Here is a 24655-nt window from a genome sequence, read left to right as displayed (position 1 = left end):
TACACACATGATTTGATTACAGTATTAATATGGGTTGTGTAATAAAAATATGATAATTTGAATGACAGCAAGAAAACATTGCCATGTTCTGAACGTAAGCAACTTGAGGTCAACAGTAAAATTTAGGCTTTTATTTGTAGATTTAAGCCTAACAATACAAGTAACAGAAAAATGTGGTGTTCACATATAAAATGCTGACATTTTGAACATTTCGACCTAACGTCCATGTTGATATTCTGACCAGAGCTATATAAAATGTGCTATATGAAATGAACAAAATGCAAAGGACAAAACGGTCAAACATCATCGAGCTCATTTATGAAGCACACTGTAGATGTGCTTCTTAGATACAGTACACTGGAATTTTATGAAGCAGGATGCTATGGAAAGCAGTCCACCCTGTTGCTCATCTGCTGGCAATGCTAAGATAAGGGGCCGGGCCAGTGATGATGCGGGAGCGCGCATCGGTGCTCAACGCTGCCCCATACACACTGGGTGGCTTTGGAGCTGAAAGCAACTCAAAAGACAAAACAGAGCTGCTTTCAGCTCCAAGTTGCCCAGTGTGTATGGGCAGTAACGGTTCAAAAAGAGTAGATTGCAAGAAAGTAAAAAATAGTTCTAAATCTAAATAGTGGAAGGTACAAACAGTGGGTGCAGCCTGAGCACCCCATGAAAAAAAGTCTACAGATCCAGTAGCAGAGCCAGCTGTTTTTATTTATTTTTTTTAAACACAATGCGGAACCTAAACCTTCAAAGAGCAAAGACAGAGTCCAGCAAAAAAAAGGAGAAGATGAGCCATCTTGAACACCAGAGGCGAGAAACTTCAACACTCGCACCAGGTGTGGCTCCAATCTGGGGTTACCAAGAGAACTATCACTTGTTTGCATTTTATTCTTTGAAGGGGATGCGGTCATCTATTAGAATGAACTTAGGTCTACAGTCATTAGGTCGACCTGACTTAAGGTCGACATGGGCCAAGGTCGACATGACTTAAGGTCGAATTTGCATAAAGGTCGACATGAGGAAGGTCGACTGGTCATAAGGTCGACATGGGTTTTTCACTGTTTTTTGAGCCGACATGTGCCGACAGGCGGTATTTCATGCCCTACCATCCACTAGGGCGTGGTGGGAGAATAAAATAGTGTGCCGAGCGCAGCGAGGCACCGTGCCCGAAGCATTGCGAGCGAAGCGAGCGATGCGAGGGTCCGATTCTCATTGCCAACTGTGTCCATGTCGACATTCGGAGCAAAAAACAGTGAAAAACCCATGTCGACCTTATGACCAGTCGACCTTCCTCATGTCGACCTTTATGCAAATTCGACCTTAAGTCATGTCGACCTTGGCCCATGTCGACCTTAAGTCAGGTCGACCTTCCTGCCAGTCGACCTAGTGGGGTCGACCTAATGACTGTAGACCTAAATGCAGTCTGACGAATGATCCCATTCCCTTTGAAGAGCTATCAGAGCATCCACCGCCATTGCTTCTAGATCCAGAGACCGGGTATAATACGGCGGAAACTTGTGATTTGTCTTGGAGGCCATAAGGACTACTTAAGACAGGCCCCACTGAGTCAGTATTCTAAACACTTGAGGGTGCAGAGACTATTTACCTGGGCCCATGTCCTGGCGACTCAGATAATCTGCTTCCCTATTTTTTACACCTGACATGAAGATGGCCAACTCTCTGTTCTTTCCTGGTGATTTACTGTGGCATTGTCTGGACTTATACAGTGTGGCCCTGTAGAAGCGGATGAGCTAGCTGGAGAGCTATCACGGTTACTCAAGGCAGCCGCCGGCAGGTGCGTTCTTACCCGCTCGATGGGGGTCTAGCATCATGCTGCAGGCTGGTGGTCTGGCAGGGGTCCAGTTGCAGCAACCTGCAGGAGCTGTGTTGTTTGGTTTCTGGTCGGTGTCGGCCTCCCATTTTGGATATCAGCAAAAATGCCATTGTCCAGTCTGCATTCCTTCCTGTGCTTCCTGACTCTCAGCCTATGGGAGGAGAGTGCTGGGTATATAGCCTGGCCTCTCTGACCAGAAAGCTGTCAGTCCAAAGTGTCTCTTCATCTGTGCACTACCTGGAGCTTGCAGACTTCCCTGGGTCTATGCTGGTCACTTTGATCAGCCCTACAGTTTCTTTTCTGAGGTCCTACCCTGGCAAACCTGCTGATGACATCTTTGCTCCTGTCGGTGTTAGTACCATCTGCACAAGTGAACGACCAAGTGCTACCTCTTCCTTTTTGACACCTCCCCCTGCATCATTCTTCAAGCCATCAGGATTCAGCTAAGTCCAAGATATTATAGTTATTTCAAAATTTCAGAGAGTATCGTTACATCATCTAAGTCCAAGCAATCATGGCTATAGTTCTAAGTTTAAGTATTTCATAGACTGAAATATTATTCAAAGTCTAAGGAATTGTTGCTATTGTTATTTTCAAAGGACCCAGACCGGGTTCGAAAAGCGTTAGTGCATGCGAGGACTAGAGATGGCTCTGAGGTCGTGTGATCACAGCAACGCTGATCTCTGTGTGTGCCCGGGCTATCACTGGTTATCTGCATGCTCAGCTTGAACTGTGTATTATACGTCTCATATACATCTGCATGTACAATTGAATGATTGAAAGATTACAATGAGATCTAGCGCATTTATCTTTGCTTCTCTGGAGAATGAAACACACAAAAGGGAAGAATTATTCCATTATTATCCGGTGCTGGTGAAGGTTGACCCCACTTTCTATCTATAGCTTTACAAATTTTGGGTGCTGGAGAACACCTTAGGGTGACTACCTTCCTAGCAGCTGATGAGCACTGTGGCTAACACCCCCTACTTTTGTAGATATCTTTTAAAGCTTCACCCAGATATGCGGCAGATTCAATTTAAGCCCAACTGTTTTTCCTTCCTAAAGGTCTTCCACAATCTGTGTACACTCATACCACTGTGTAGAGAAATTTGAGTGAATAGTCCAATTTTGTATCTGAAACGTCCCGCAATTAAGTGGCACCATTTTGCTGCCGGAATACAGAGGAATCCACTGTAGGCGGTGTTTCACAAAACTTTCTCCCTTTAGAAGAAATGGATAAGTAGACTTGGAACCTTTGGTCAGGATCCTGCAATAAAAGTCCTCTAAGTCAGGGAAAATGAAAGTGCCTAGACGGACCTTGTTCCCCCTCCTCAATATGCAAGACCTGAGAGCTGTCAGATTGTATGCTTCGATTCCCTGATAAAACAATTCCGGTTCCTCCAGGACCAAATCCTCATCAGTGGTATGAGCAAACTCCCCCTCCCTGAGAAGGGGAGGTTCCTCATCCTCTGACACATCAGACTGCAGCACCAAAGGTATCCAATTCTTTTTAGGTACTGTAGATGAGGAGGAGGCTATGGTTTAGACCAGGCCTGGCCAACCTGTGGCTCTCCAGATTTTGTAAGCGAGTGTTAAAACTGTGGCAAGGCATGCTGGGATTTGTAGTTTCACAACACCTGGAGAGCCACAGGTTGGCCTGTCCTGGTTTAGACTGTATCAAAGCCCAAGATAAACCAGCTACTAATCTGGTCAATGATTGGACCCAGGATGGTACAAAAACAGACAGTAAAGCCATCCTAACATTTTCCATTTCTTTAAGTGAGACCTGAAGCTCAGCAGACTGGGGAGTCTTTGCCCTGTACAGATTACTGACTATCAGGAACACAAGCAAGTATCACAGTACATGGAACTAGATGATTGCCCCTAAGTGAATTTTCCTGCACACTTTGCACATATTTCTGGGGTGCCTTTGAGCCATTTCCCTCCATGGTGGTGCATAGAGAAAATTAAGAAAAATACAATGGGACAGGCAGAGAGCAGAGGCTATCACAAGGAGAGGGCAGACAAGAAGAAGCAGCCACCTCCGTGCCCTGGCAGTGCTTACAGAAAACAGGGATTTTGTACTTACCGTAAATCCTTTTCTCCGAGTCCACAGGTGTCACTGGAGTAACAGTGGGGATAGAAGGGCGACCACAGGGAGCATGGGCACTTTAAATATAATTGAGTGTGGCCAACTCCTCCCCTTCTACTCCTCCACCTAGGCAGTCACAAGGATGTGCCCAAATGGAGCTGGAAGAAAGAACACGCTTTCCAGAGAGAGTTAGTATAACACACAATATCGAACAATCAACCAGAAAAGATTGAAAATGAAACTGAACAGTGAGATCAACACTGAACCAAACATGCCACACAAATAACATAACAGGCAGTTCCAATAAACATAACTAGAACCTAACCTGGCAAAATAAACTTTAAAAAGTTTGAAGGCACAAATTCCTTAACAACAGAAGGAACAGCGCCGCGGTGGGTGTCCAGTGACACCTGTGGACTCAGAGAAAAGGATTTACGGTAAGTACAAAATCCACGTTTTCTCCTTCATCCACTAGTTGTCACTGGAGTAACAGTGGGGATGTTCCAGAGCTCCCAACATGGGTGGGATGGAGACAGGAGGGCATTGAGCATTTGTGACATAGGCCTGATGGATAGTAAGGCGGATCCATTGAGACAATGTCTGTTTGGAGGCTGGCCAGCCCAGCCTTACCGGATCATAAGTGACAAATAAGGCATCGGACTTCCTTAGAGATGCTGTTCTAGACACATAAATCCTCAGAGCTCGAACCACGTCTAGAGTACTGTCCTCAGGAGAGATTTCTTGGAAGGCCGGCACCGCAGCCGCAATACTCCATGAAAGAATGTATGTACCTCAGGCAAAAGAGTCAACTTCTTTTGAAAAAATATGGATAAGGCCGACACTTGTACCTTCAGGGTAGACAGACGTAACCCTGCAGCTAAGCCGGCCTGCAGAAAAAGAAGAAGTCTGGCCTTCTTGAAAAGTGTCGTGGAATAATGCGGTGATAATGCTTGGAGGTAACGTCTTTTCTGTCCTTCATCATGGTAGGGATAACAGCCCTTGGAATTCCTGCGCACCTCAGGATGGACCCTTCAGCAGCCACGCCGTCAAATGAAGATGACCTAAGTCCAAAAAGACGGAAGGCCCTTGACCGAGCTGATCCTCTTAAAGGGGAAGGGGCCATGATTCGTCGATTAGCAGAGACGTGAGGCTGGTGTAAAATAACCTGCATGGCCAATCCAGAGCTATCAGGAGGACCGTGACCTCTCTCCGGATCAGCTGCAGCACCCGAGGTAACAGTGGGAAAGGAGGGAAGATGTAAACAAAGTGGAACGGCCAAGGTGCCACCAGAGAATCCACTTCTACCGCCTCTGGATCCTTTGTCTGAGCGAAGTACAGGGGCAACTAGCAATTGTGGCGAGACGCCATGAGGTCCGCTTGAGGACAACCCCACTGCAAACCAGGCGTTGGAACACCTGAGGATGGAGGCACCATTCTCCCTGGTGTACATCTTGCCGACTTAGGAAGTCGGCCTCCCAATTGTCCACGGGTATGAAGATTGCCGAGATGGCCAGTGCGTGCCTCCCTGCTTGTTGATATAGGCGACGGCCGTGGAGTTGTCGGACTGTACCCTGATAGGTTGACCCTGAAGGAGATGATGAGCCTGCAGCAGAGCATAATATACTGCTCTGAGCTCCAGCACAATGATCGACAGGAGAGCCTCCAGCAGGGTCCGAAGAACCAGGAACTGGCAATCTAGGGTGACTGCTCCCTAACCACAAAGGCTGGCATCTGTGGTGAGCAGTACCCAATTCCAGATGCCGAATCTCCTCCCTTCCCTGAGGTTGCTGGAGTTCAGCCACCACAGGAGAGTATCGCACCCGCACAGACAACCTCACCCTGTGGTGCAGGTGGGAGCCTGACCATTGCCGCAGAAGGCAATGTTGGAACTGCCTCGACCAGAAGCGACCGTATTGGATCGCCTCGAAGGCGGAAACCATTTTCCCCATCAGCCTGGTGCATAAATGCACCGACACCTGCCGGGTAAGAAGCTCCAGGCGGATTAAGGTCTGAAGGGACTGTATAGTGTCGTCCGGCAAGAAGACTCATAGTAGGGCCGTATCCAAGATCATTCCCAGAAACTGTAGCCTTTGTGAGGGCTGGAGCTGGGATTTCAGGAAATTCAGAATCCATCCGTGTTGGATAAGAGTGGTCTGTGTCAGAGCGATGTTCGTCAGTAAGGCCTCCCTGGAAGGAGCCTTCAACAGCAGGTCATCGAAATACGGTATTGTCATCACCCCTTGCGTCCGCAGTATATCCATCATCACCGCCATGACCTTGGTGAAGACGCGGGGAGCAAAGGAGAGGCCGAATGGTAGGGCCTGAAACTGCCAATGCTGGCTGCGGACCGCAAACTGTAGGAACGCCTGATGGGGAGGCCGTATGGGAATATGGAGGTATACATCCTTGATATCGAGATACCAGGAAATCTCCCTCCTCCAATCTGGCGATCACTGATTGCAGGGACTCCATCCTGAACTTGACCGGTTGCAGGTACAGGTCCTTTAAGTTGAGGATGGGTCAAGCTGAGCCATCCGGCTTCGGAACTAAGAAGAGACTGGAGTAAAACCCCATTGTCCTTTGTTCCTCCGGCACCGGGATAACCACCCCCACATTTACTAGTTTCGAAATGGCCGCGGTTAAGAGCAGGCCTTTTTGTTCTGAAGCTGGTAAATCGGTCTTGAAAAATGTGGCCGGGTCCCCCCCAGCAGCTCCCACGTTGCAGACAGGCAGCGGCAAGACCCTGCCTGTCTGTCCTCTGTGTACATTTTCTATCTATTACATTATGCCCTAGAGCAAGTCAGTGCATGACCAGCTCCCAGAGTGCACATTCTAAGACTGCCTAGGAGGGGAAGTAGAAGGGGAGTAGTTGGCCACACTCATTTAAATTTTAAGTGCCCATGCTCCCTGTAGTCTCCCTTCCTCCAGTGACACCTAGTGGATGAAGGAGAAACATATTCTTCTACCCAGCACTACTTGTGTGCGGTGTCTCAGTGCCTCCAGGCACTGGCAGTCCAATTCCCTCACTCTACAATAAATGGGGCCTATGAACGGCCACTTTTTGGCAGAATGCAATGCACCGTCGGCTATCTGCAAACCTGTCCGGCCCTCTGCATTTTAGTGGACTATTTTTTGTGACTGCAAGCTGCCAATTTCAGTGCCGTTACAGCCACATTTAAAACCCGGGGCATTGGCGGGACAGTCTTAGTTAGCGGGTGCTGCTGAAGATGAAAAATAGTGTACTTTCTATTCAATGCCTTTATAAAGCCGCCTTTTGACCCGGGCACCACCTCAACAGCGAACGGTGGGATGTGAGACACGCATTGACTGATGTCCCTGCAGCTGGGGAAAGGGGTCCAAACCTCAGAGGCTCCAGAGTGAATACCCGCCTTTCCTGAGCAAAATTCAAAAACTGGTGTAGGGGAAGGGCATATAAGGGGAGGTGTGCCCGCCTCCACTCATCAATCATTTATACCCCATCGTACTTAACTCCAGCATCCCCTGTGGATGAAAGAGAAAACCCGTAGGCGTGCCCAAGCTTTTTAAAGAAGGGTCTGTGACGTCAGCACTGGCCTCAATCAGCCTGTGAATTGCAGATTAGTGGAAGGGTTAGAGCTACTTACATTTGCAGAGACTGCAAAAGTGACGCCTATCAACTTGAAATCAACTCAGATTAACGATCAGTTCTGAATCAGGCCGCACTGCAGGTGGGGCAGATTTAACTGTGTGGGAAGATTTAGATTTGAAAGGAGCGTTTCCAAACTCAAATCTACTGTACATTGCAAAAATGAGAAGCCGGCATGAGTTACATGCAAAGGCATCAGTATTTACCCTACATGAATGTTTCTGTACCTTTTTTTTTTTTTTTTTATTTTCTTCCAGCTCAGAATCTGTCCTATAAGCTTTTATTAAGATGTAAATCTGCAGTCTGATGAAGTTATGCTGTGTCTAGCATCCAAACAATTCTATATATAATACTACTAGCAGGCAGAGACTGCTGGGCTTCTGGAAATAAACACTTGAGTGATTTTAATTGTGCATATAAACTATTGCCAGAATTAACAGACTGAAGTCAAAATTAATTTTATATACAAATTACAATGAAATGATACCTTGCATACAAACTTTGAGTGCATCAACAATCTCTTGCTTTTGGTCCTGCATAACACATCGAGAAAACCACCTAAAATACAAAAACTGGTAAATGAAGCTCTAGGGTATTCTATAAACAGTACATCACTAAAAAATCATTTTGACAGATAACATTACTTCGTCACAAAAATACAGCAAACAAAATTATTATTATTAAAAAATCTTCTTTGTCACAAGACAAAAAGTGGGCTTTTGAGTGGAAAAATCCACACTCAGTTTATACAGATGTGTCCTCATACATCTTTTCTGCAATCACATCAAACAGCCACTCTTGGCATGTGAGAATCTTGTAGCACTGGGTGTCCTTTTTGCCAAAAAATGCACATTAGATGCTAAGTATTGTGAGTAGGATGCTGTGTTGATTAATTTGATATATGCCACTTGTATACATATGGATGACTGATTCTTGGGTATTTACTAAGATGGGAGTTCTATTGCAGATGAGATGTTGCTATGAGCAACCAATCAGATTATATCTTAACTTTTAGAAGGTGCTAAATACAAGTAGAATCTGATTGGTTGTTATGGGCAACATCGCATAAATAGAACTCCCATCTTAGTAAATTTCCCTCTCTGAATCTGAAGCGCTACAATGTAGCAGCCCAACATTTTTCTAATGCAAGTTTTGATGGAAAGACTTATAGAAATTCCTGAATAGCCTGCCCATTGCTGTTTTTGGGGATAATGCAAAGAGGGAAACCGCTGTTTACAGGTGGGTAAAACATTTTTCTGAGGAAGAGATATAGTCACTGACTATGAGAGATCACGGCAGTCAGCAATGAGCAGAACTGGAGAAAACATGGCAAAGGTTCATCAAATTGTGTGTGAAAATTGTCAGCTGAGTATCATCGCAGAGCTATGTACTTAGAAGGAATGATTCCTACCTCATATGCATTTAACATGACCATTCTGTACTACCAAGAATTGAAATGTAATGGTCAATCATGTTAATGAAAGGTGGAATTAGGTGGAAAAATGCTATAACAGCTTAGAACTAATAAGTCATGTTTTATTAAATATTCTGACGTGCTACATTCACACTTATATCATGTTTAACCATTTTATTGACTTTTAACAGGGTATATACTGTTATATTGCCTCACGCAAATATATAATTCAAAATGCAGCTTTTCTTACCGAGTCATTCCTTGGTTCAAGCTGGCAACAAATCCAGCAATAGATCTTTTCCCAGCCAAAGTGTCATGATAACAATCAATGCCAACAATCATCAATTCCTTCAGCTTTAAAATAAGACAAACACTAGTTAACGCTAGCCATAAACAGTATGACACTGCAGAAAGACTGAAGAAGCCGCAGAAGTTATTGTGAAATTGGACCAAAAGCTCCTGTAGACTCCCAAAATTGACCCATTGTAAACAAAAGCATTATAATGCAGGTCTGTAGGCACTTACACAATGGGTATATTTACAAAAACACATAGTTATCCAACAGGATGGGCAAATCTTGTATTAGAAAGCCATAAGTGTAGCTGGTTTGATCAAAATAATGCATCCTAAATCCAAGTAGTATGGCTTTCAACTATGTACTACTAGTAAACTATATAGCACAAAGAAAATAAGTACAGTCCTGTTTACAGAGTTAAACTATAGAAAAACTGGAACTGCGCTCGACTTGCGTGAGGTTAAATAAACACAGTATGCAGGTATTTAGTTATAAAGAAAAAAATAAGTTTAAATGTAACAAGAACAGATGCACATGACCGTATACAGACACAAGCAATGGTCGCATCACCATGGAAAGTGTGTCTCCTAAACAGCATGTAACAAACATAAGATCCAAATGGTAATAAAGGTAGGGCTGCTCTAGGAATAACACTCATATCCATGAAGAAGGTTAAATGCTGGTAGGCGTCGGGAGATACCCCCTGTTATGTACTATCGACAAGTACACATAAGCCCGTATTCAATGCGGCCAGTGAGGGGGTTAAACAGTGATCACCGAAAACAAGCGACCCTCACTGTTTAACCCCTGCGCTGGCCACTCACTCTATTCTAAGTTCCAGGGGGATACTCGCTAAACAGCGAGGCTCATGGCTAATGCAGGGAGCCCGCTGCATTTAGCTGCGAGCCTTGCTGTTTTAGCGGCCGCACACACCGTTTCCCTGTCGCTACAAAAACCTAGTGACAGGGAATCAGCGTGTGCAGGGAGTTAGCTGAATACTGACCATGCGAGCTGTGACAGCGAGCAGTCAGCACTGCTTGCTGTCACAGTTCTCAAAAATCACTGCATATACCCCAGAGACTGACATCTAATTTAACTCAATTGTAGCAGATACTCATGAGAGAGGAAAAGGTAAAGAGTGGGGAAGACGATTATACCACCACTATGGCAGCTGGAAAGTTTACGTAAAGGTGCCAATTTGCTATTATCATGGACAGCCATTAAAACCCAATTGTGATACAGAGACTATTATTCATTTGACTATTGTTTCAATGCACTCGGCATGTGCAAGATATCTGTATATACTGATTAACTAGTGAATTGTCTAAGCTTTCCAAAAAACGACAATTTTATCAGAGTATGTTTTTACTAATATTGTTGTAGTTTAAGGAACTACATGAAAAATATACAGTGAACTCAATCTTGCGGGAAAAGATAGTGCCTATTAAGTATATCAACAATACCTATATCTGAAGTACTCTAATCTAGAAAGTAAAGGCACATACTGGGCCTATTTGTCCTAAGGACAAGTCAGACCAGTTTGCATGCAATTTATTACATGCAATTTATTGCCTGTAATATTTCCCGGGGAGCTTTATTGAGTGAGATATTGCGAATTGGCTGAGAGATCGCTGATTGCTTCACTGCTGGCACACACCAAACGGATCGCATCAGATACATTGCGGGTGCTAAAAAGCACCCGCTATGTGCCACTGATGGGTCTGATTGCAAGACATCTGATGTCCTGCCGGTGCGACCACAATGTCATGCGACAAATACAGACGATTTGAGGCGATTTCTTGGCCCAATCCGTCGGAATCAGACAAAATAGGACCAAATCGGCCCTGTGCTTTTAGTTAAGCAGCATTAATTTTATTTACTGAACAGATTTCTTATAACTATATACAATCAGATTTAAAGAGCCTCAGAAGCAAAAGCCTTCAGCAATTTGAAACCAACAGTATGCAGCAGAAAATGTAATCATATAGCTGCTCCTATGTGTTGGCTAAACACTGCTTTTTTTTGGGGGGGGGGGGGGGATTCAATCCCCGCCGCTATATCCGACTGGGGAAATTTCCTCATTAGAACGGACCCGACTCTAAAATCTGTCGGGTCTGTTTTGCAGAGAACGGGCGTGGATTGCCAAGATCATGACAATACACGGCTGTGTTCGCAGACAGGCCCCCTTTCGCTGATCGGACATTGAATCCCGCCTGCCAATAAACAGGCAAGTGGGCCGAAAACGGGCCAGGATCACTACTGTCAGGACATACCGACAGTTGTGTCCTGGGATTGAATACCCCCTATGTCATAGAAACATACTTACTGGAATTTCCAAGCTCCACAGTTCTCCGCCCATTTTACAATTCATTTGTAAAGCAATTTTTGTAGCAACAGAAAGTAGAGTTTGCGGTTTGCTTAAAGTCCTTGCAATAACACACTGACTTGGAACGGGGCAATCGACACACAAATATTTCTTTATCGCATCGTATCGATCTTTTCGATTACTGGATAATATGCAAACAACCTGAGAAAAATAAACAGACATAAAATGAAATCGAATAACTGAAAAGTACATAATTAGTTCCATGACTGTCCATGCTTTGTACTGATACTGTATGTCCTTGTATAACTAGCCTCAATATTTCAAGCAGAATGAAATGCCTGGTGTGATTAAGCAGCCTGGTTCTGCGCAACTCTGCTAATGACAAGCAACTTTTTTTTTGCCAAAACCGTGTATCATACCCCTTTCAGACAGAAAAGTCTGAAAATCCCGGAAAATACAACGCATTTCAAATACCGGGTCATTTTGCCGGGAGCAGCCTGACCCCCCTTCACACAGAAGGACAAATTACCGTGTTGAAAATTTCTACCTTGTAATTTGCTGAATAACACAGGTATTTCTTCTGTGTGAAAGGGTCAACACGGGTCATAAATCCCATGTCCTCGACCCTGGTCAATTCCAGGGTCGGAGACACGGGATTTACGACCCGGATGTACCCTTTCACACAGAAAAAAGACCCATGTTATTCATGAAATGACTAGGTAGAACTGATTCACCCGGTAATTTTGTTTTCTGTCTGAAAGGTGTAGCAGTTACAATGTGATGCGACTAGTACGCGCCAGGAAACTGTGCTGTTTAATTTTATATGCAACCATTATATATTGTATGTGGCTGGGTCTACATATGGAGCACAACTAGCATATGAAATCAATCAGTCTCCTAGTGTGTACTAACTGCATAGCGTTGCGAAAAAGACACATCCAAATAATAATTTTTTAAATGCAAAAAGGGGGATTTTTGTGTGTAGCTGTAAAATCCTTTTCATGGAGTCCATGTGGGGCACAGGAATTACAGTGAGGTATGGTGGTGAGCTGAGCCTCAGCACCACAGGCTCCCCCCTGCCTTCATACCATGACCCAGCCTAAAGCCTGGAAAGGAGCAGGAGGATGAAGAAATAAGACTGGCACACCTACACACACACACACACAAATCACACATACATAGTGATGGAGAAAAGAGCAACTGGTATCAGAAGTGAAAAAACCTGGCAGGCCAGGTGTGTCATGGTTAGTATCCTGTGTCCCCTATGGACACGAAGAATTTCTTTTTTCACAGGTAAGGACAAAAATCCCCTTTTCTAACATCCATGGGGGGCACCGGAATGACAATGGACATCCCAAAAGAGTCTCCCTAACAGAGGGAACGCTCCTGTGATGTGCTGAGAACTTTGTGAAGGAATCAAAGGAATAAAATTTGACAAACGCGATGACCAAGTTGCAGCTCTACAAAGCTGATTTCCAGAGGCTTCATGCTGAGCAGCCCGAGAAGTGCCCATTGACCTGGTGAAATGTGCACATACTGATGCCACAGCCAGACTGGGGAAGAGGCATGGTGAATAGTCAGACAGAGCCATCTGGCCAAGGTGTGCTTAGTGGCAGGCCAGTACCTTTTATGGAAATTGTACAGAACAAAAAGGGAATCTGATTTAAAAAAAAAGTCCCGGGTTCTGTCTACATAAATCCGGAGAACACGCACTGCATCCAAAAAAAGACTGCTCCGAAGAAGCATCAGGTACCTGGAAGCACAGAAACCAAAATCTCCTGTTTCATGTGTGGATACAATCATTAAAAGATAACACATGCGCATCAGAAGGCTGGCTCAGTCATTATAGAAGACAAGAAACGCAAAGCACCAACACAAGGCACTTATATCCGACACTCGACTTGCACAAGCAATCACAAAAAGGAAAACAAACTTTCACATAAGCCAAAAAAGATTACCTATTTCAAGTGGTTCAAAAAGGACACAAATCTTGGACTGCAAGGCCTCTAGAAAAAAAACATCCTATGGAGACTGGTGTAGAGTAGCATCCAAGTGCAACATCCTTTGAGACGGAGGGGGGAAATTACTAAGATGGGAGTTCTATTTCACATGGGATGTTGTTGACAACCAATCAGATACTATCTATTTTCTTCTAGAAGGTGCTAAATAAGTACATTCTGATTGGTTGACCATGTAAAATAGGGGAAAACTGCCATCTTGGGAAATATCCCCCGGAGTGATGGTGGACTTCCGCCAATTGATGACCCAGAAGTTAGACCGAAGGAGATCCACAGTGAGGTTGAGCAGATTATCTGGAGATTTGGCTAACAGAAAAATGTCCTACGGATAAAGTAGTATTCAAGCACCACAGCTTCTGATGCCATAACATTTGTAAATATACGAGGAACCGTGAAAAGTCCAAATGGCATGGCCCGAAATGGAAAATGTACCTCCGGAACTGTAAAACTGAGGTAGCGCTGATGGGAGCTTTGGATAGGAGATCCTGAATATCCAGGGTCGCCATGAAGTATGGAGCAAATAGACTCCATGGGAAAATTTGGAACATGAAGGTATCTGTTGTGCGGCTTCATGAGCAGTATGGGGCAGAACATTATATTAGGTTTCTGAAGAGGTTGAAGTAAAAATCTATGCTTCGTTAAGGCTGAGGAACAGGGGTTATTCTTTGGAATACTAGAAAAGAGTGAATGCACTCTCACAGTGCTGCACGAAAGGTAAGAGCATAACCCTGGGGCAATAGCTAAAGGCAGCTCAAAATGAGTTGAAAAGATATGTATGATGTTATTCACCAATACCTAAGATTGTGGAACAAAAGTCTGTGAGTGTCAGACAGGGCTTATTCTGGGGCACCCCTGATAATTACCCCCAACTACACACCACCGTATATGGGTATAACTTTTACTTTGGATTGTGATTCAATAACCATTGAAATGTTATACTATTGTAAATAAATTTGTTTTATTTCTATCAATAAGGTACAGTATATTGTGCAGTTTTTTCTGTTTATTCGTTTAAATACATCTCTTCTATGTGAAACTCAAGGCACCAGAGGTTTTTTGCTACTTACCCCCAAGAACACTACAGCCTTCAACCAAGTGCCTGAAGTTGTCAGACAATAGCAAAATGCAGAAGATGGCCTCCCAACCTGGGAGGTCCCAGATGGACCCCCATCCCATCAGGTGGTACAGGTAGTATGCTTATCTGCTAGATTGGTAGCTGAGTGTTGGACAGACAAAGCCTGTTTACCCATGGACTTGAGCTCTTAGAGGAAGAGACTTTGAACCTCTCTTACCCTGCGGTAAGGACTGTAAAGCAAAAGCTTGCGGCCCAGGGGCTCTAAAAATATACTGGTAGGTTAATTGGCTCCCAACAAAAGTAACCCTTCAATAAATGCGTGTACATGTTGTAGGGAACATAGAAAAGTTCGGAGGATGCGTTCCGCCGCCGCTTGCCACGCTTCGGGATAAAGTGGATAATGGGGGTGTGTTCTGGACACATTCACACCAGCAATATCATTCATATGACACAGTAATGACAATGTGTGTTAATGAGTAACTAATGACTAACTTTATTAGTCAATAAATAATGATTAGAGATCATATAACAATTCATAGTAACAATAATCAAAAATAAAAGTGACAATGATAGCACAATAACAATAAGATTAATAAAAAAGTAAATCAGCTTTTGGGAGCAGAGTCAGGACATGCAAGATTCGATCAAAGGGCTTATCTCCTGCCAAACATTTGTGCCAAATGAATTCTTGCAAATAGGAATCCAAATGGTGGGGAGCTGTACCACGTTGTCGTTTGTTCCTCCATTTTGCTGAACCCCAAAGTCGCTCGATTGTTTGGGTGTGGACACCACTTTCCGTATTTGTAGTTAACACAGGCATGGTGGTACCTGCTCATTCAAATTCCTCCGTGCTGTAAGCAAGCCAGCAATCACTATAAATAATGGTTCCTGGCTCAATGTGGCTGTTAATAGCGCCCATAGGGTGCTGGCATCGTGTTGTGGCACTGGGGTGATAAAACACTGGCCCGTTTTGCGGGATATCCCTCCAAACACCCATTGCTGAGGTAAAACTCTGCCCACGTTACTTTTCTTTTTCACAAAAAAGGCTTTCGTCTACCTCAACTATCTGTCCAGGGCCCCCAATGCTGCGCTGCGGCTGTGCCATCAAGTCCATTGTGCATGCCTCCCGCATCCAGTTATTATATAGGACCACTGTCTTATTAGACATGTTGAGCTCACGCTGGCAAAAGTCAATTGAGGTCATCTCCTCTGACCACGAGTAAATGAACCTCAAAAGCTTCACGAAAGGCAAGCGGCACCCCGGAAAGAAATGGGCTGCTCTCAGGCTCACCTTTTGACAGCATGTCTTTATGTGGCACCTCCACATGCACTCCTTGATGGACAACCGCATCAGGTGACCATTAGTGCACATCGCCGTCACTGGCAGCAGGTGATGCTCCTGGAAAAAAATAACGGCGTCCTCCTCACTCTGCGGGAGCGTGAACAGGCTCAATGACGATGCTGCCATCTCACAGGAATGAGTTGAAATTAGTGAAAAACACTGTAAAACACTGGAGCTCTGACAAATACCTCTTATCACCACAGAAAATCACCTCAGAGTGAATTTCTGACAAGATGTGCCAGGGGGAGGGAATATCATGGAGCGGGAAGTGTAAAATCGCATGGTAACAGAACGTTATGCGATGCAATTTCACTAAGTTAACGTACGTAAGAAAACTGGGCGCCGTGCTAATACACAAGTACCTTTTTTTCTTATATGGCGATTTCTCTTATATAGCAATTTTATGAAAGCCTTATTTTTTATCCTTCCCAATTTTTCTATATTAAAAAACTTTCACTGTTTGTACTATTAAAAATTTCTGTATATTGTTACTTTGCACATTTTAAAAAAATATTTTTATAGAAAAGCACTGTTTCTTGCACAGGTACAGTATATTTAGTCGCTGAACCTCTATTCCTTGTTCTTTATCTTTTGTTATACACCATTCACCAAGGTGTTAATTCTTAGAGGATAGCGGACACCTTGACAAATAAGGGAATACCTGCACAATACTGTCACCTTTTTACATTTTAACCCATTAAAGGGGCAGTCACCAGTTCAGGACACAAGTGGAACCTTGCATCTTTTTCTTTGGATATATAAATAAATAAATTGTGTGTGTGTGTAAAAGGCTAACTACACCTGCTCTCTATGAGGTGGAGTAACTCCACTGACTACTAGAGGCCACTCGACGGACCAAATTTCTCCTCTGTGTGATAAAAGATGTAGTAACAGAAAGTTAAAGCAATTTTTCCAGGGACACTGATCTGTTTCAAACTTGCTGGAAATTGAAATAGGGAGCAGTGAAGAAAGATATTGGAGGTAGGAGCAGATAGGGACTGAAGGTGGGGTGGAGATTTTGTGGGTTTAAAACTGCCGCAGCTCAAAGTTAAAGTAAATACGATCACAGCTCAAAGTGAAAGTACATTGCAGAAGTCGTCATTTTTACAGGCTTTTAACTAGTCTCTAATAATGGGTAAGATAACAGAAGAGGAGGCTAAACATCTATAAGTTGATGGCGGGTCATAAAGGACGTGGAAACGTTCTATGGGGAGTCCATATAGTGCTTCTATGTTCCAATTAGAAAATCGAATTGAGGTGCATAATACAACCCTCAGGGGGGTCTTTTTTTTAGGAAACTAGCAAGGGGTATTCACTTTCCAAGGATTAGGCACTGAGGTGTCACGAACCTCCCAAAAAAAGTACAGATTGCTGGTATCAAGCAGTATTGTTCTGACCCAGTTTTAATTTTGTGTGCCATATTTTGCAAAACTCAGGTATCTGTCAGTTATTTCTGGGTACACGGTTATCACTCAAATACGGGAGAAAGGGGAAATAAAGCATTAGGGCCCTTATTCTAATCGGCACGGTACGGCCCGCGTGCGGCCGTACCGCCGATGTTTTTGGTCTGCACATGCGCAGAGGTCATTCTGCGCATGTGCAGCCCCCTTCGCCGCAGACGTCTTTCGTCCGCCGCAAAGGGGGCGTATAGGGGCGTGAGAGGCATCATGCCCTCATTTCCCTATGTGTACGCCCCGCGTTTCATGGGCGTTCCCATGCAAACGCGGGGCGTATGCATGGTAATGAGGGCATGACGCCCTCATTACCATGACATGGGGGCGGAAAGCTGACGTCGCCGGATGTCAGCTTTCAGCCCCCATACAAGCTACCACACGGACGATTGTCCGTGTGGTCTCAGCTTGCGGGAGCTGCCGCGGCGTGCGGCCCTGCCTTCGATGGTCGACGACCATCGAATGCAGGGGGCAGCTCCCACCATGGTGGAGGCGTAGCCTCCACCATTTTAATGCGGATCGCCAGCCGTCCGTGTACGGACGGCCGTGGCGATCCGTCTGGTGGGCGGCCCTTGGTTTGTGCGGTCGGAGCCCCGTGTGCGGCTCTGACCGCACCAACCAGAATAAGGGCCTAGGTCAGGCTTGTCCAAACTATGGCCCTCCAGCTTTTGTGAAACTACAATTCGCAGCATGCCTTGCCACAGTTTTGCTATTAGGGAATGCTAAAATTCTGGCTAGGGAATGCTAAAAAAATGGCGGTACTTGTGAGTTATCCGGGCGTCCGATTTTAAAATCGGGTCGGATCGGGACATCGCATCGCATCGCATGCGACCATCGGGTGCGATGCGATGCGATGACCCGATTTTTCCATAGGAATCAATGTTAAAATGGACTGAGTCCATTTTAACATGGAATTCAATGGGAAAAAGGGGTCCTTTTCATACCCCTACTATCCAAGTGGGCATGGAGTTGGATATAAACCTGTGGCGAGCGTAGCGAGCCACCGAGCCCGAAGCGTGGCGAGCGTAGCGAGCCCCGCGAGGGGACACGGAATACCGTCCCCTCGCGGGGCTCGCTTCGCTCGCCACGCTTCGGGCTCGGTGGCTCGCTACGCTCGCCACAGGTTTATATCCAACTCCATGCCCACTTGGATAGTAGGGGTATGAAAAGGACCCCTTTTTCCATAGGAATCATTTTAACATTGATTCCTATGGAAAAATCGGGTCATCGCATCCGATGGTCGGATGCGATGCGATGCGATATCGTATCGCATCGCATCGGATTGTATGCCTTAACTTAAGGCATACAATCAAAAAATCGGGAGCCCGGATAACTCACAAGTACCAAAATGGCAAGACATGCTGGGATGTGTAGTTTCAAAACAGCTGGAGGGACATAGTTTAGACATGCCTGCATTAGGTGGTTTGTCAGTGCATAAAATTTTTACCCATTCTACCTTTACTATTCATTGATGCCAGCGAGACATAAGAAGCTTCCGAGGAACATAAGAGTTAAAACACCCCCTAAGATTGGGAAGTCAAGGGTGGGCAATCCGGTTATCCTGTATTCACTGCTAGTGTCTGCAGTCAGGCCACTATGATACGTTAACGATGTCAGGGAAACACAGCCTGGCATGAGGTGAAACTACAGGGAGGGACAAAGAAACTTGACCTCTTGCATCAATATTGGCCCTGCTTTCTTTCCATTATATAAATATTTGCTCATTCATACATACCATTTGTGTTTCAGATTGAACCTTTTGCTGTAGCACTTTTACATACGCATCAGTGCTGTCATCTACTTCAACCCTAAAAATAAAAAACAATACAATGCACACCAATTTTTACTTATTATATAGTATAATATACAGTATAAATGTTTATTAACCCTTTGCATGCTCACATTTGTTATATACCTGTAAATTCAAATGTGTAAAAATGGACAATATTTCCTATTCAAGGTAAATATTACAGGTCATTATGATAAATAAAAATACTGTATTTGCTTGCCAATTTTAACACCTATTTTGACAATTTTACATGACACTCAAAGGGTAAAGTAAATCATTTTCTTCAGGTGAATCCTGTAAATGTAGTACTGGAAAATATGAAAGAAAACTCTTGAGACAGGGAACTATTATATTAAAATTGCTGTTCATTACTATTAAAATAGTATCACATGCATAGAACATGTATAGAATGTGGTAGTATGAAGTGTACGCATCAAATTGGCATCTACACACTTGGGCCCTTATTCTGATTGACGCGTACTTTACCGCATACTTTCGGATCGCGTCTTTACGGCGTCTGCGCATGCGTGGAGAACGCCACGCGCATGTGCCACGCCTTGACTCCGTACCTGTTCGGCCAAATCCCGTACAAAACTGGTCACCGCAATCATTCGGGAAATATGGGCGTATTATGGGCGTCATGCGGAATGACACATGGGCGTAGTTTCAAAGTGGGCAAAACGGGGCGGAAACATGGGCGGACACGGGGGAGTACACTGATGTTGGGGGGCGTGCATTCGGATACCACTCCGAATGCACGCGAACAAAAAGGGAAGAAATGTGCGGTGTCCAAAAGGCCACTATTGCTTTGCGGACACCACTCGTTCCTGCGGGAGGCGAACGGACCGCCTAATGACTACAAGCATTAACACCTGAACCCAATAAAATCGACTCCTTTACTCATTACTCACTAATAGGACGCTTGTCAGTGCTTTAATTGAAACCATTGCTGCTTCAAGGAAACCTTACTAATCACCCACATATGCTGTACTTCTGACACACTTTAAACCTGCTAACAATGGACATGACTGAATATTAATACTAGCAATACACATGTGTATGCGACATGTACTAATTAAACCACACAATTGTTGTAAAGTAAAGAAATTTATTTATATACATTTCACAGTCAATGCCACTGTGATGCAATGACAAAAAAAATGAAGATACCAAAAAATACAAACCATGGCAGGAATGTCCCAAAATAAATTATAATACAAAACAAATATAATTGCACACAGATGGACTCCAGCACCTCCTATGTGCCACTGCACATGCAGCCAGTGGGAAATGAGGAGGCTGCTGGCCCTTCTACAGCAGGCCAACCTGCACCTGACCATTCTACAGCAGGGCAACCTACACCTGGCCCTTCTGCAGCAGGCCAACCTGCAGCTGGCTCATATGCACTATCAGCAGAATCATTTGGAACACAACCGGGGACTTAGCAACATCACATCAAGTGCAGCTGACAGTAATGGCAGGCAAAAGCGGGCAACAGGGGAACCAAAAAGGACATTTGAAGCAAGGGCTCATCTGGTTACCCTCAGCACGTGATTGGACACAAGAAGCTGACACACACAGTACAATGGAAGATTTGGGATGAGATAACGGTGGAGATTAATGCAGCCACAAGTTCATTTTCGACCACGTTTGGCCTTGGTAGGCTCCTTGGCCTGTGCAGCAGCTCTTCGGGCACGGCCAGATGCTGGGGCAGGTGGAGCAGATGCTGGTGAGGGGTTGGCTGGTCTACCCCTCCTGCCAGCAGGGAGTGTTGCTGGTGGTAATGCACCAGAAACGGATGACATTAGGACCCTGTTGCTGGTAACTAGCTCCACCATAAGCTCATTATGGTGGAGGAGATCATTTTGGCGGGTGGCTTGCTCGGCCAGCACCTGAGCACTTGCAGCCATGGCCTGATGCGCCTCAGCCATGGCCTGCAGGCTCCCAGCGATGGCCTGCTGGGTGCTGACCAAGCTCGCCATGATCTCCTCGGTCCTATGCATCCGTTCTGATGCCAACTCTCCCTGCTGGTTTATGTCCCCAAGCATCTGGGCCAACCTGGCCAAATCGGCTTGGGCCGATGGCTGCTGCTGCACAGGCCTACCACTGGGGCCAGGTGGCACGGACTCCTCCACCTCCTGACCAGAGTCGTCACCAAGCAGTGGGGTGTCTGTGGAAAATGATAAACACAATTAGGACACATTCTAAGATAATTACTTGCACAAGTTTATGGCATGACAAATATTTACCTTCAATAAAAGACGCAAACACTTCAGCTGGGGCCTCGCTATCCATCGTGCTCACCCCCCTGACCTCCTCAAGTGATACACAGCTCTCGGCCATCAACTCCAGGGGGGTGAACTCTAGCCCTGATGGCATGGGCCCGGCCCCAGATGTCTGGCTGTGTTCCCACCGCTTGGTCATCTTCCTCTTCAGGTTGGTTTTGAAGTCCTGCCACCTGCAATGTAAGTTGACATATTAATACATGTCACTCCAGATGTTTGCTGTTGCTGCCATTGCTCTGTGCTACATATTACGACATGTGCTTAATGTCCAAAAGATAACATTACATGCAACTATGATATCAACCGTTACAATACACATTCACAATCACCCTACTCTAACTCTCAACCAAATAACATGTCAATAATGTCTGTGTATGGTAACAACCTCACCGTCCATTTGCAAAATCCATCTAAGCATGAATTCAATCATTACTTGTCTATTACTGGGCACATGTATCACAAAACAACTTGCCTCTTCTTGACATGGTCGGCCTCACGAACTTGTGGCGCAACTTCATTAATCTCTGCCGTTATCTCTTCCCAAATCTTCCATCTGCGTGTGTGTGTCAGCCTCTCTGATGGACACTCAATCAAATCACGTGCTCGGGGAACCAGGATGGCAAGCTCCTGTGCTTCATATGCCTTATTTCTTGTAGTTGGTTCCTCTGTTGCCCTCTTTCTCCCCTTGCCACGTCCATGGCCACGCCCCCTGGCACGTGTCGCTGCACTTGAAGTGCTGGCCATGGTACTATCTTGTGAAGTCCCCGGTTGTGTTCCAAAAGATTCTTCTGATGGTGCATATGAGACAGCTGCAGGTTGCCCTGCTGCAGAAGGGCCAGGTGTAGGTTGCCCTGCTGTAGAATGGTCAGGTGCAGGTTGCCCTGCTGTAGAAGGGCCAGCAGCCTCCTCATTACCCACTGGCTGCATGTGCAGTGGCACATAGGTGGTGCTGGAGTCCATCTGGTCAAATAGTTGCTGCAGCTCCTGGTCCACCTCTGGTTGTGATCCAGACATGTTAGCAACAACATTGTCACATTCTAATACACCTTTATATACTGTTTGTGTATCCTGTTTGGCGGACATCAGCGGCAGCTGCGTTCCGTGCACGAGCGTACGTCGCTGTTTTTTCGCGCCGCATACGGTGGCGGAAATTCCATTGTGTAAAACCTGGCGAAACTTCTACATGAAATACTGGTCACCAATTCTAACATTGCATAGAATCTTCTGATACACCTGTGACTATCGCACAATACACATGCTATTTGCTAGCATGACATGACATTTGGTTCATGACTACTGTGGTATTGTGGCGTTTGATTGCAAGCTAAAAGTAGCCCAATCCCTTCGAAATTCCAGGCCACAAGTCATGCAATACTCATCACTACTGTTATAGACCACACATGTGACAGGCCTATAAATAGTGAGTTGCTGCTAGAATCATTTGTCTCCAGATCTGGACTTGTCAGGGTCTAAGGTAAGCTCTTCCATGGTCCTTGTAGATATGATATCCATTAACAATGTAAGTGTATGAATGTATGCACCATTGCCTCACTGACTACAGATTGTTGGGCCAGCAAAGTCTTTGTAGCATTATTGCAACATGTCACATGTTCACTATTTCACTCACAGGTCTTAAACCTGTGTGTGTTCATCTATTGCAGGACAACATGTCCCAGCAATAGCTGGAATGTCTCATAGTACATGATGTCGGCAACAAATGCAGACACCTTTGATACTCAAGTAGTGTTTAGTAGTTCGATGTTGTAAGCATCTGTGTGTTTAGGACGGTGTGTATTGAGTTCATATTATTGTTACATCATTATAGAGTCAAATGGATCTTCGGGATTTTACAGGGCGGCCATCTATTGTACGTATTGAAGCCTACAAATCTATTTGTAGTGGGATATGGCCATTATGTGCATAGGTGCATCAGTATTTATGTTCATTTCTTTATAGGTTGCTGAAGCAATGATGCGGGACATGGAAAGGAGGCTAAGGGCACTTGCGGCTCTCCCCACTCGTCGCCCAAGGAGGCCAGGACGTGCTAGAATCTATCGCACACGGGTGACTCTGTTTGCTATGCCCGATGATGAGGTACTTACTAGGTACCGGTTACCGCCACATGTAATTCTGGATCTGCTCTCGTTAATTGAGAGTGATCTGGAACCTCTACACGGGATCACGACAGCAATTCCGCCTCACACACAGCTGCTGGCGGTGTTGCATTTCTGCGCCTCAGGATCATTCCAACAAGTAGTGGCAGTACTTGCTGGAATATCTCAGCCGGCCTTCTGCCGAATCCTGAGGCGTGTGACGTCGGCCATGTTCAGGCGCAAGGGGCACTTCATGGCCATGACATTTGCCACCGAGACCCTGCGCAGAAGCCAGCAGGCCTTCCATCAAATTGCTGGCTTCCCTAATGTGATAGGGGCTGTGGATGGCACCCATGTACCATTTGTGCCTCCATCTCGAAGTGAGAAGATATATAGGAACCGCAAATTGTTCCACTCACTGAACGTGATGGTGCTATGTGGCCCATCCATGGAGATTCTCGCCTTCAACTCGAAGTTTCCCGGAAGTGCCCATGACTCTCATGTCATCCGACAAACCGGGATATGGCAAAGACTACAAGAGCTGGAAGGCCGTGATGCGTGGGTTCTGGGTGACTCCGGTTACCCATGTACGCCCTGGCTACTTACGCCGTACAGCTACCCAGCACCGGGCCCACAGGAGGCATTCAATCGGGCGCATGTTGCCACCAGGCAAGTGGTGGAGCGCTCAATTGGCCTTTTAAAGGGTCGATTTAGAGTGCTCCACTGCACTGGTGGTGACTTACAGTATGCGCCTCAAATGGTGTCGAGGATCGTGGGCCTGTGTATATTTTTCCACAACATTGCTGTGCGGCGTGAGATACCCTTTGATGAGTGGGAGGTACCATCTGAGCCGCAAGATCCGCCCATGCGCCCATCCCGCGCCCCTGAATGCCGGAGGGGATACCAGCTGCGGGACTCTGTGGCGCAAAGATACTTCAGGTACATTTTATCTAGTGGACCAGAACACACCAATTGTTGTAAAAATCACCCCTTCAAATAAGTACAGTGTGGTA

The 24655-nt window shown here is 45.3% G+C and overlaps 1 protein-coding gene across 1 annotated transcript in view; it reads right to left on the bottom strand.

Moving 5' to 3' along the window:
• Window positions 1–24655, bottom strand: part of LOC146010509 (piwi-like protein 1) — a 187223-nt gene that overhangs the window by 18235 nt on the left and 144333 nt on the right. Inside the window, exons 14-17 of the mRNA XM_083151290.1 lie at window positions 19211–19283; window positions 11590–11790; window positions 9219–9322; window positions 8042–8112 (exon numbers count right to left, since the gene is read on the bottom strand). Coding sequence (XP_083007416.1) covers window positions 8042–8112; window positions 9219–9322; window positions 11590–11790; window positions 19211–19283 — 449 coding nt within the window. The remainder of the gene's footprint in view (window positions 1–8041; window positions 8113–9218; window positions 9323–11589; window positions 11791–19210; window positions 19284–24655) is intronic.

This window comes from Crinia signifera, chromosome 1, assembly GCF_055691185.1.
Source record: "Crinia signifera chromosome 1, ASM5569118v1, whole genome shotgun sequence".
Lineage (NCBI taxonomy): Eukaryota > Metazoa > Chordata > Amphibia > Anura > Myobatrachidae > Crinia > Crinia signifera.
This window is presented reverse-complemented; position numbering and strand designations above follow the sequence as displayed.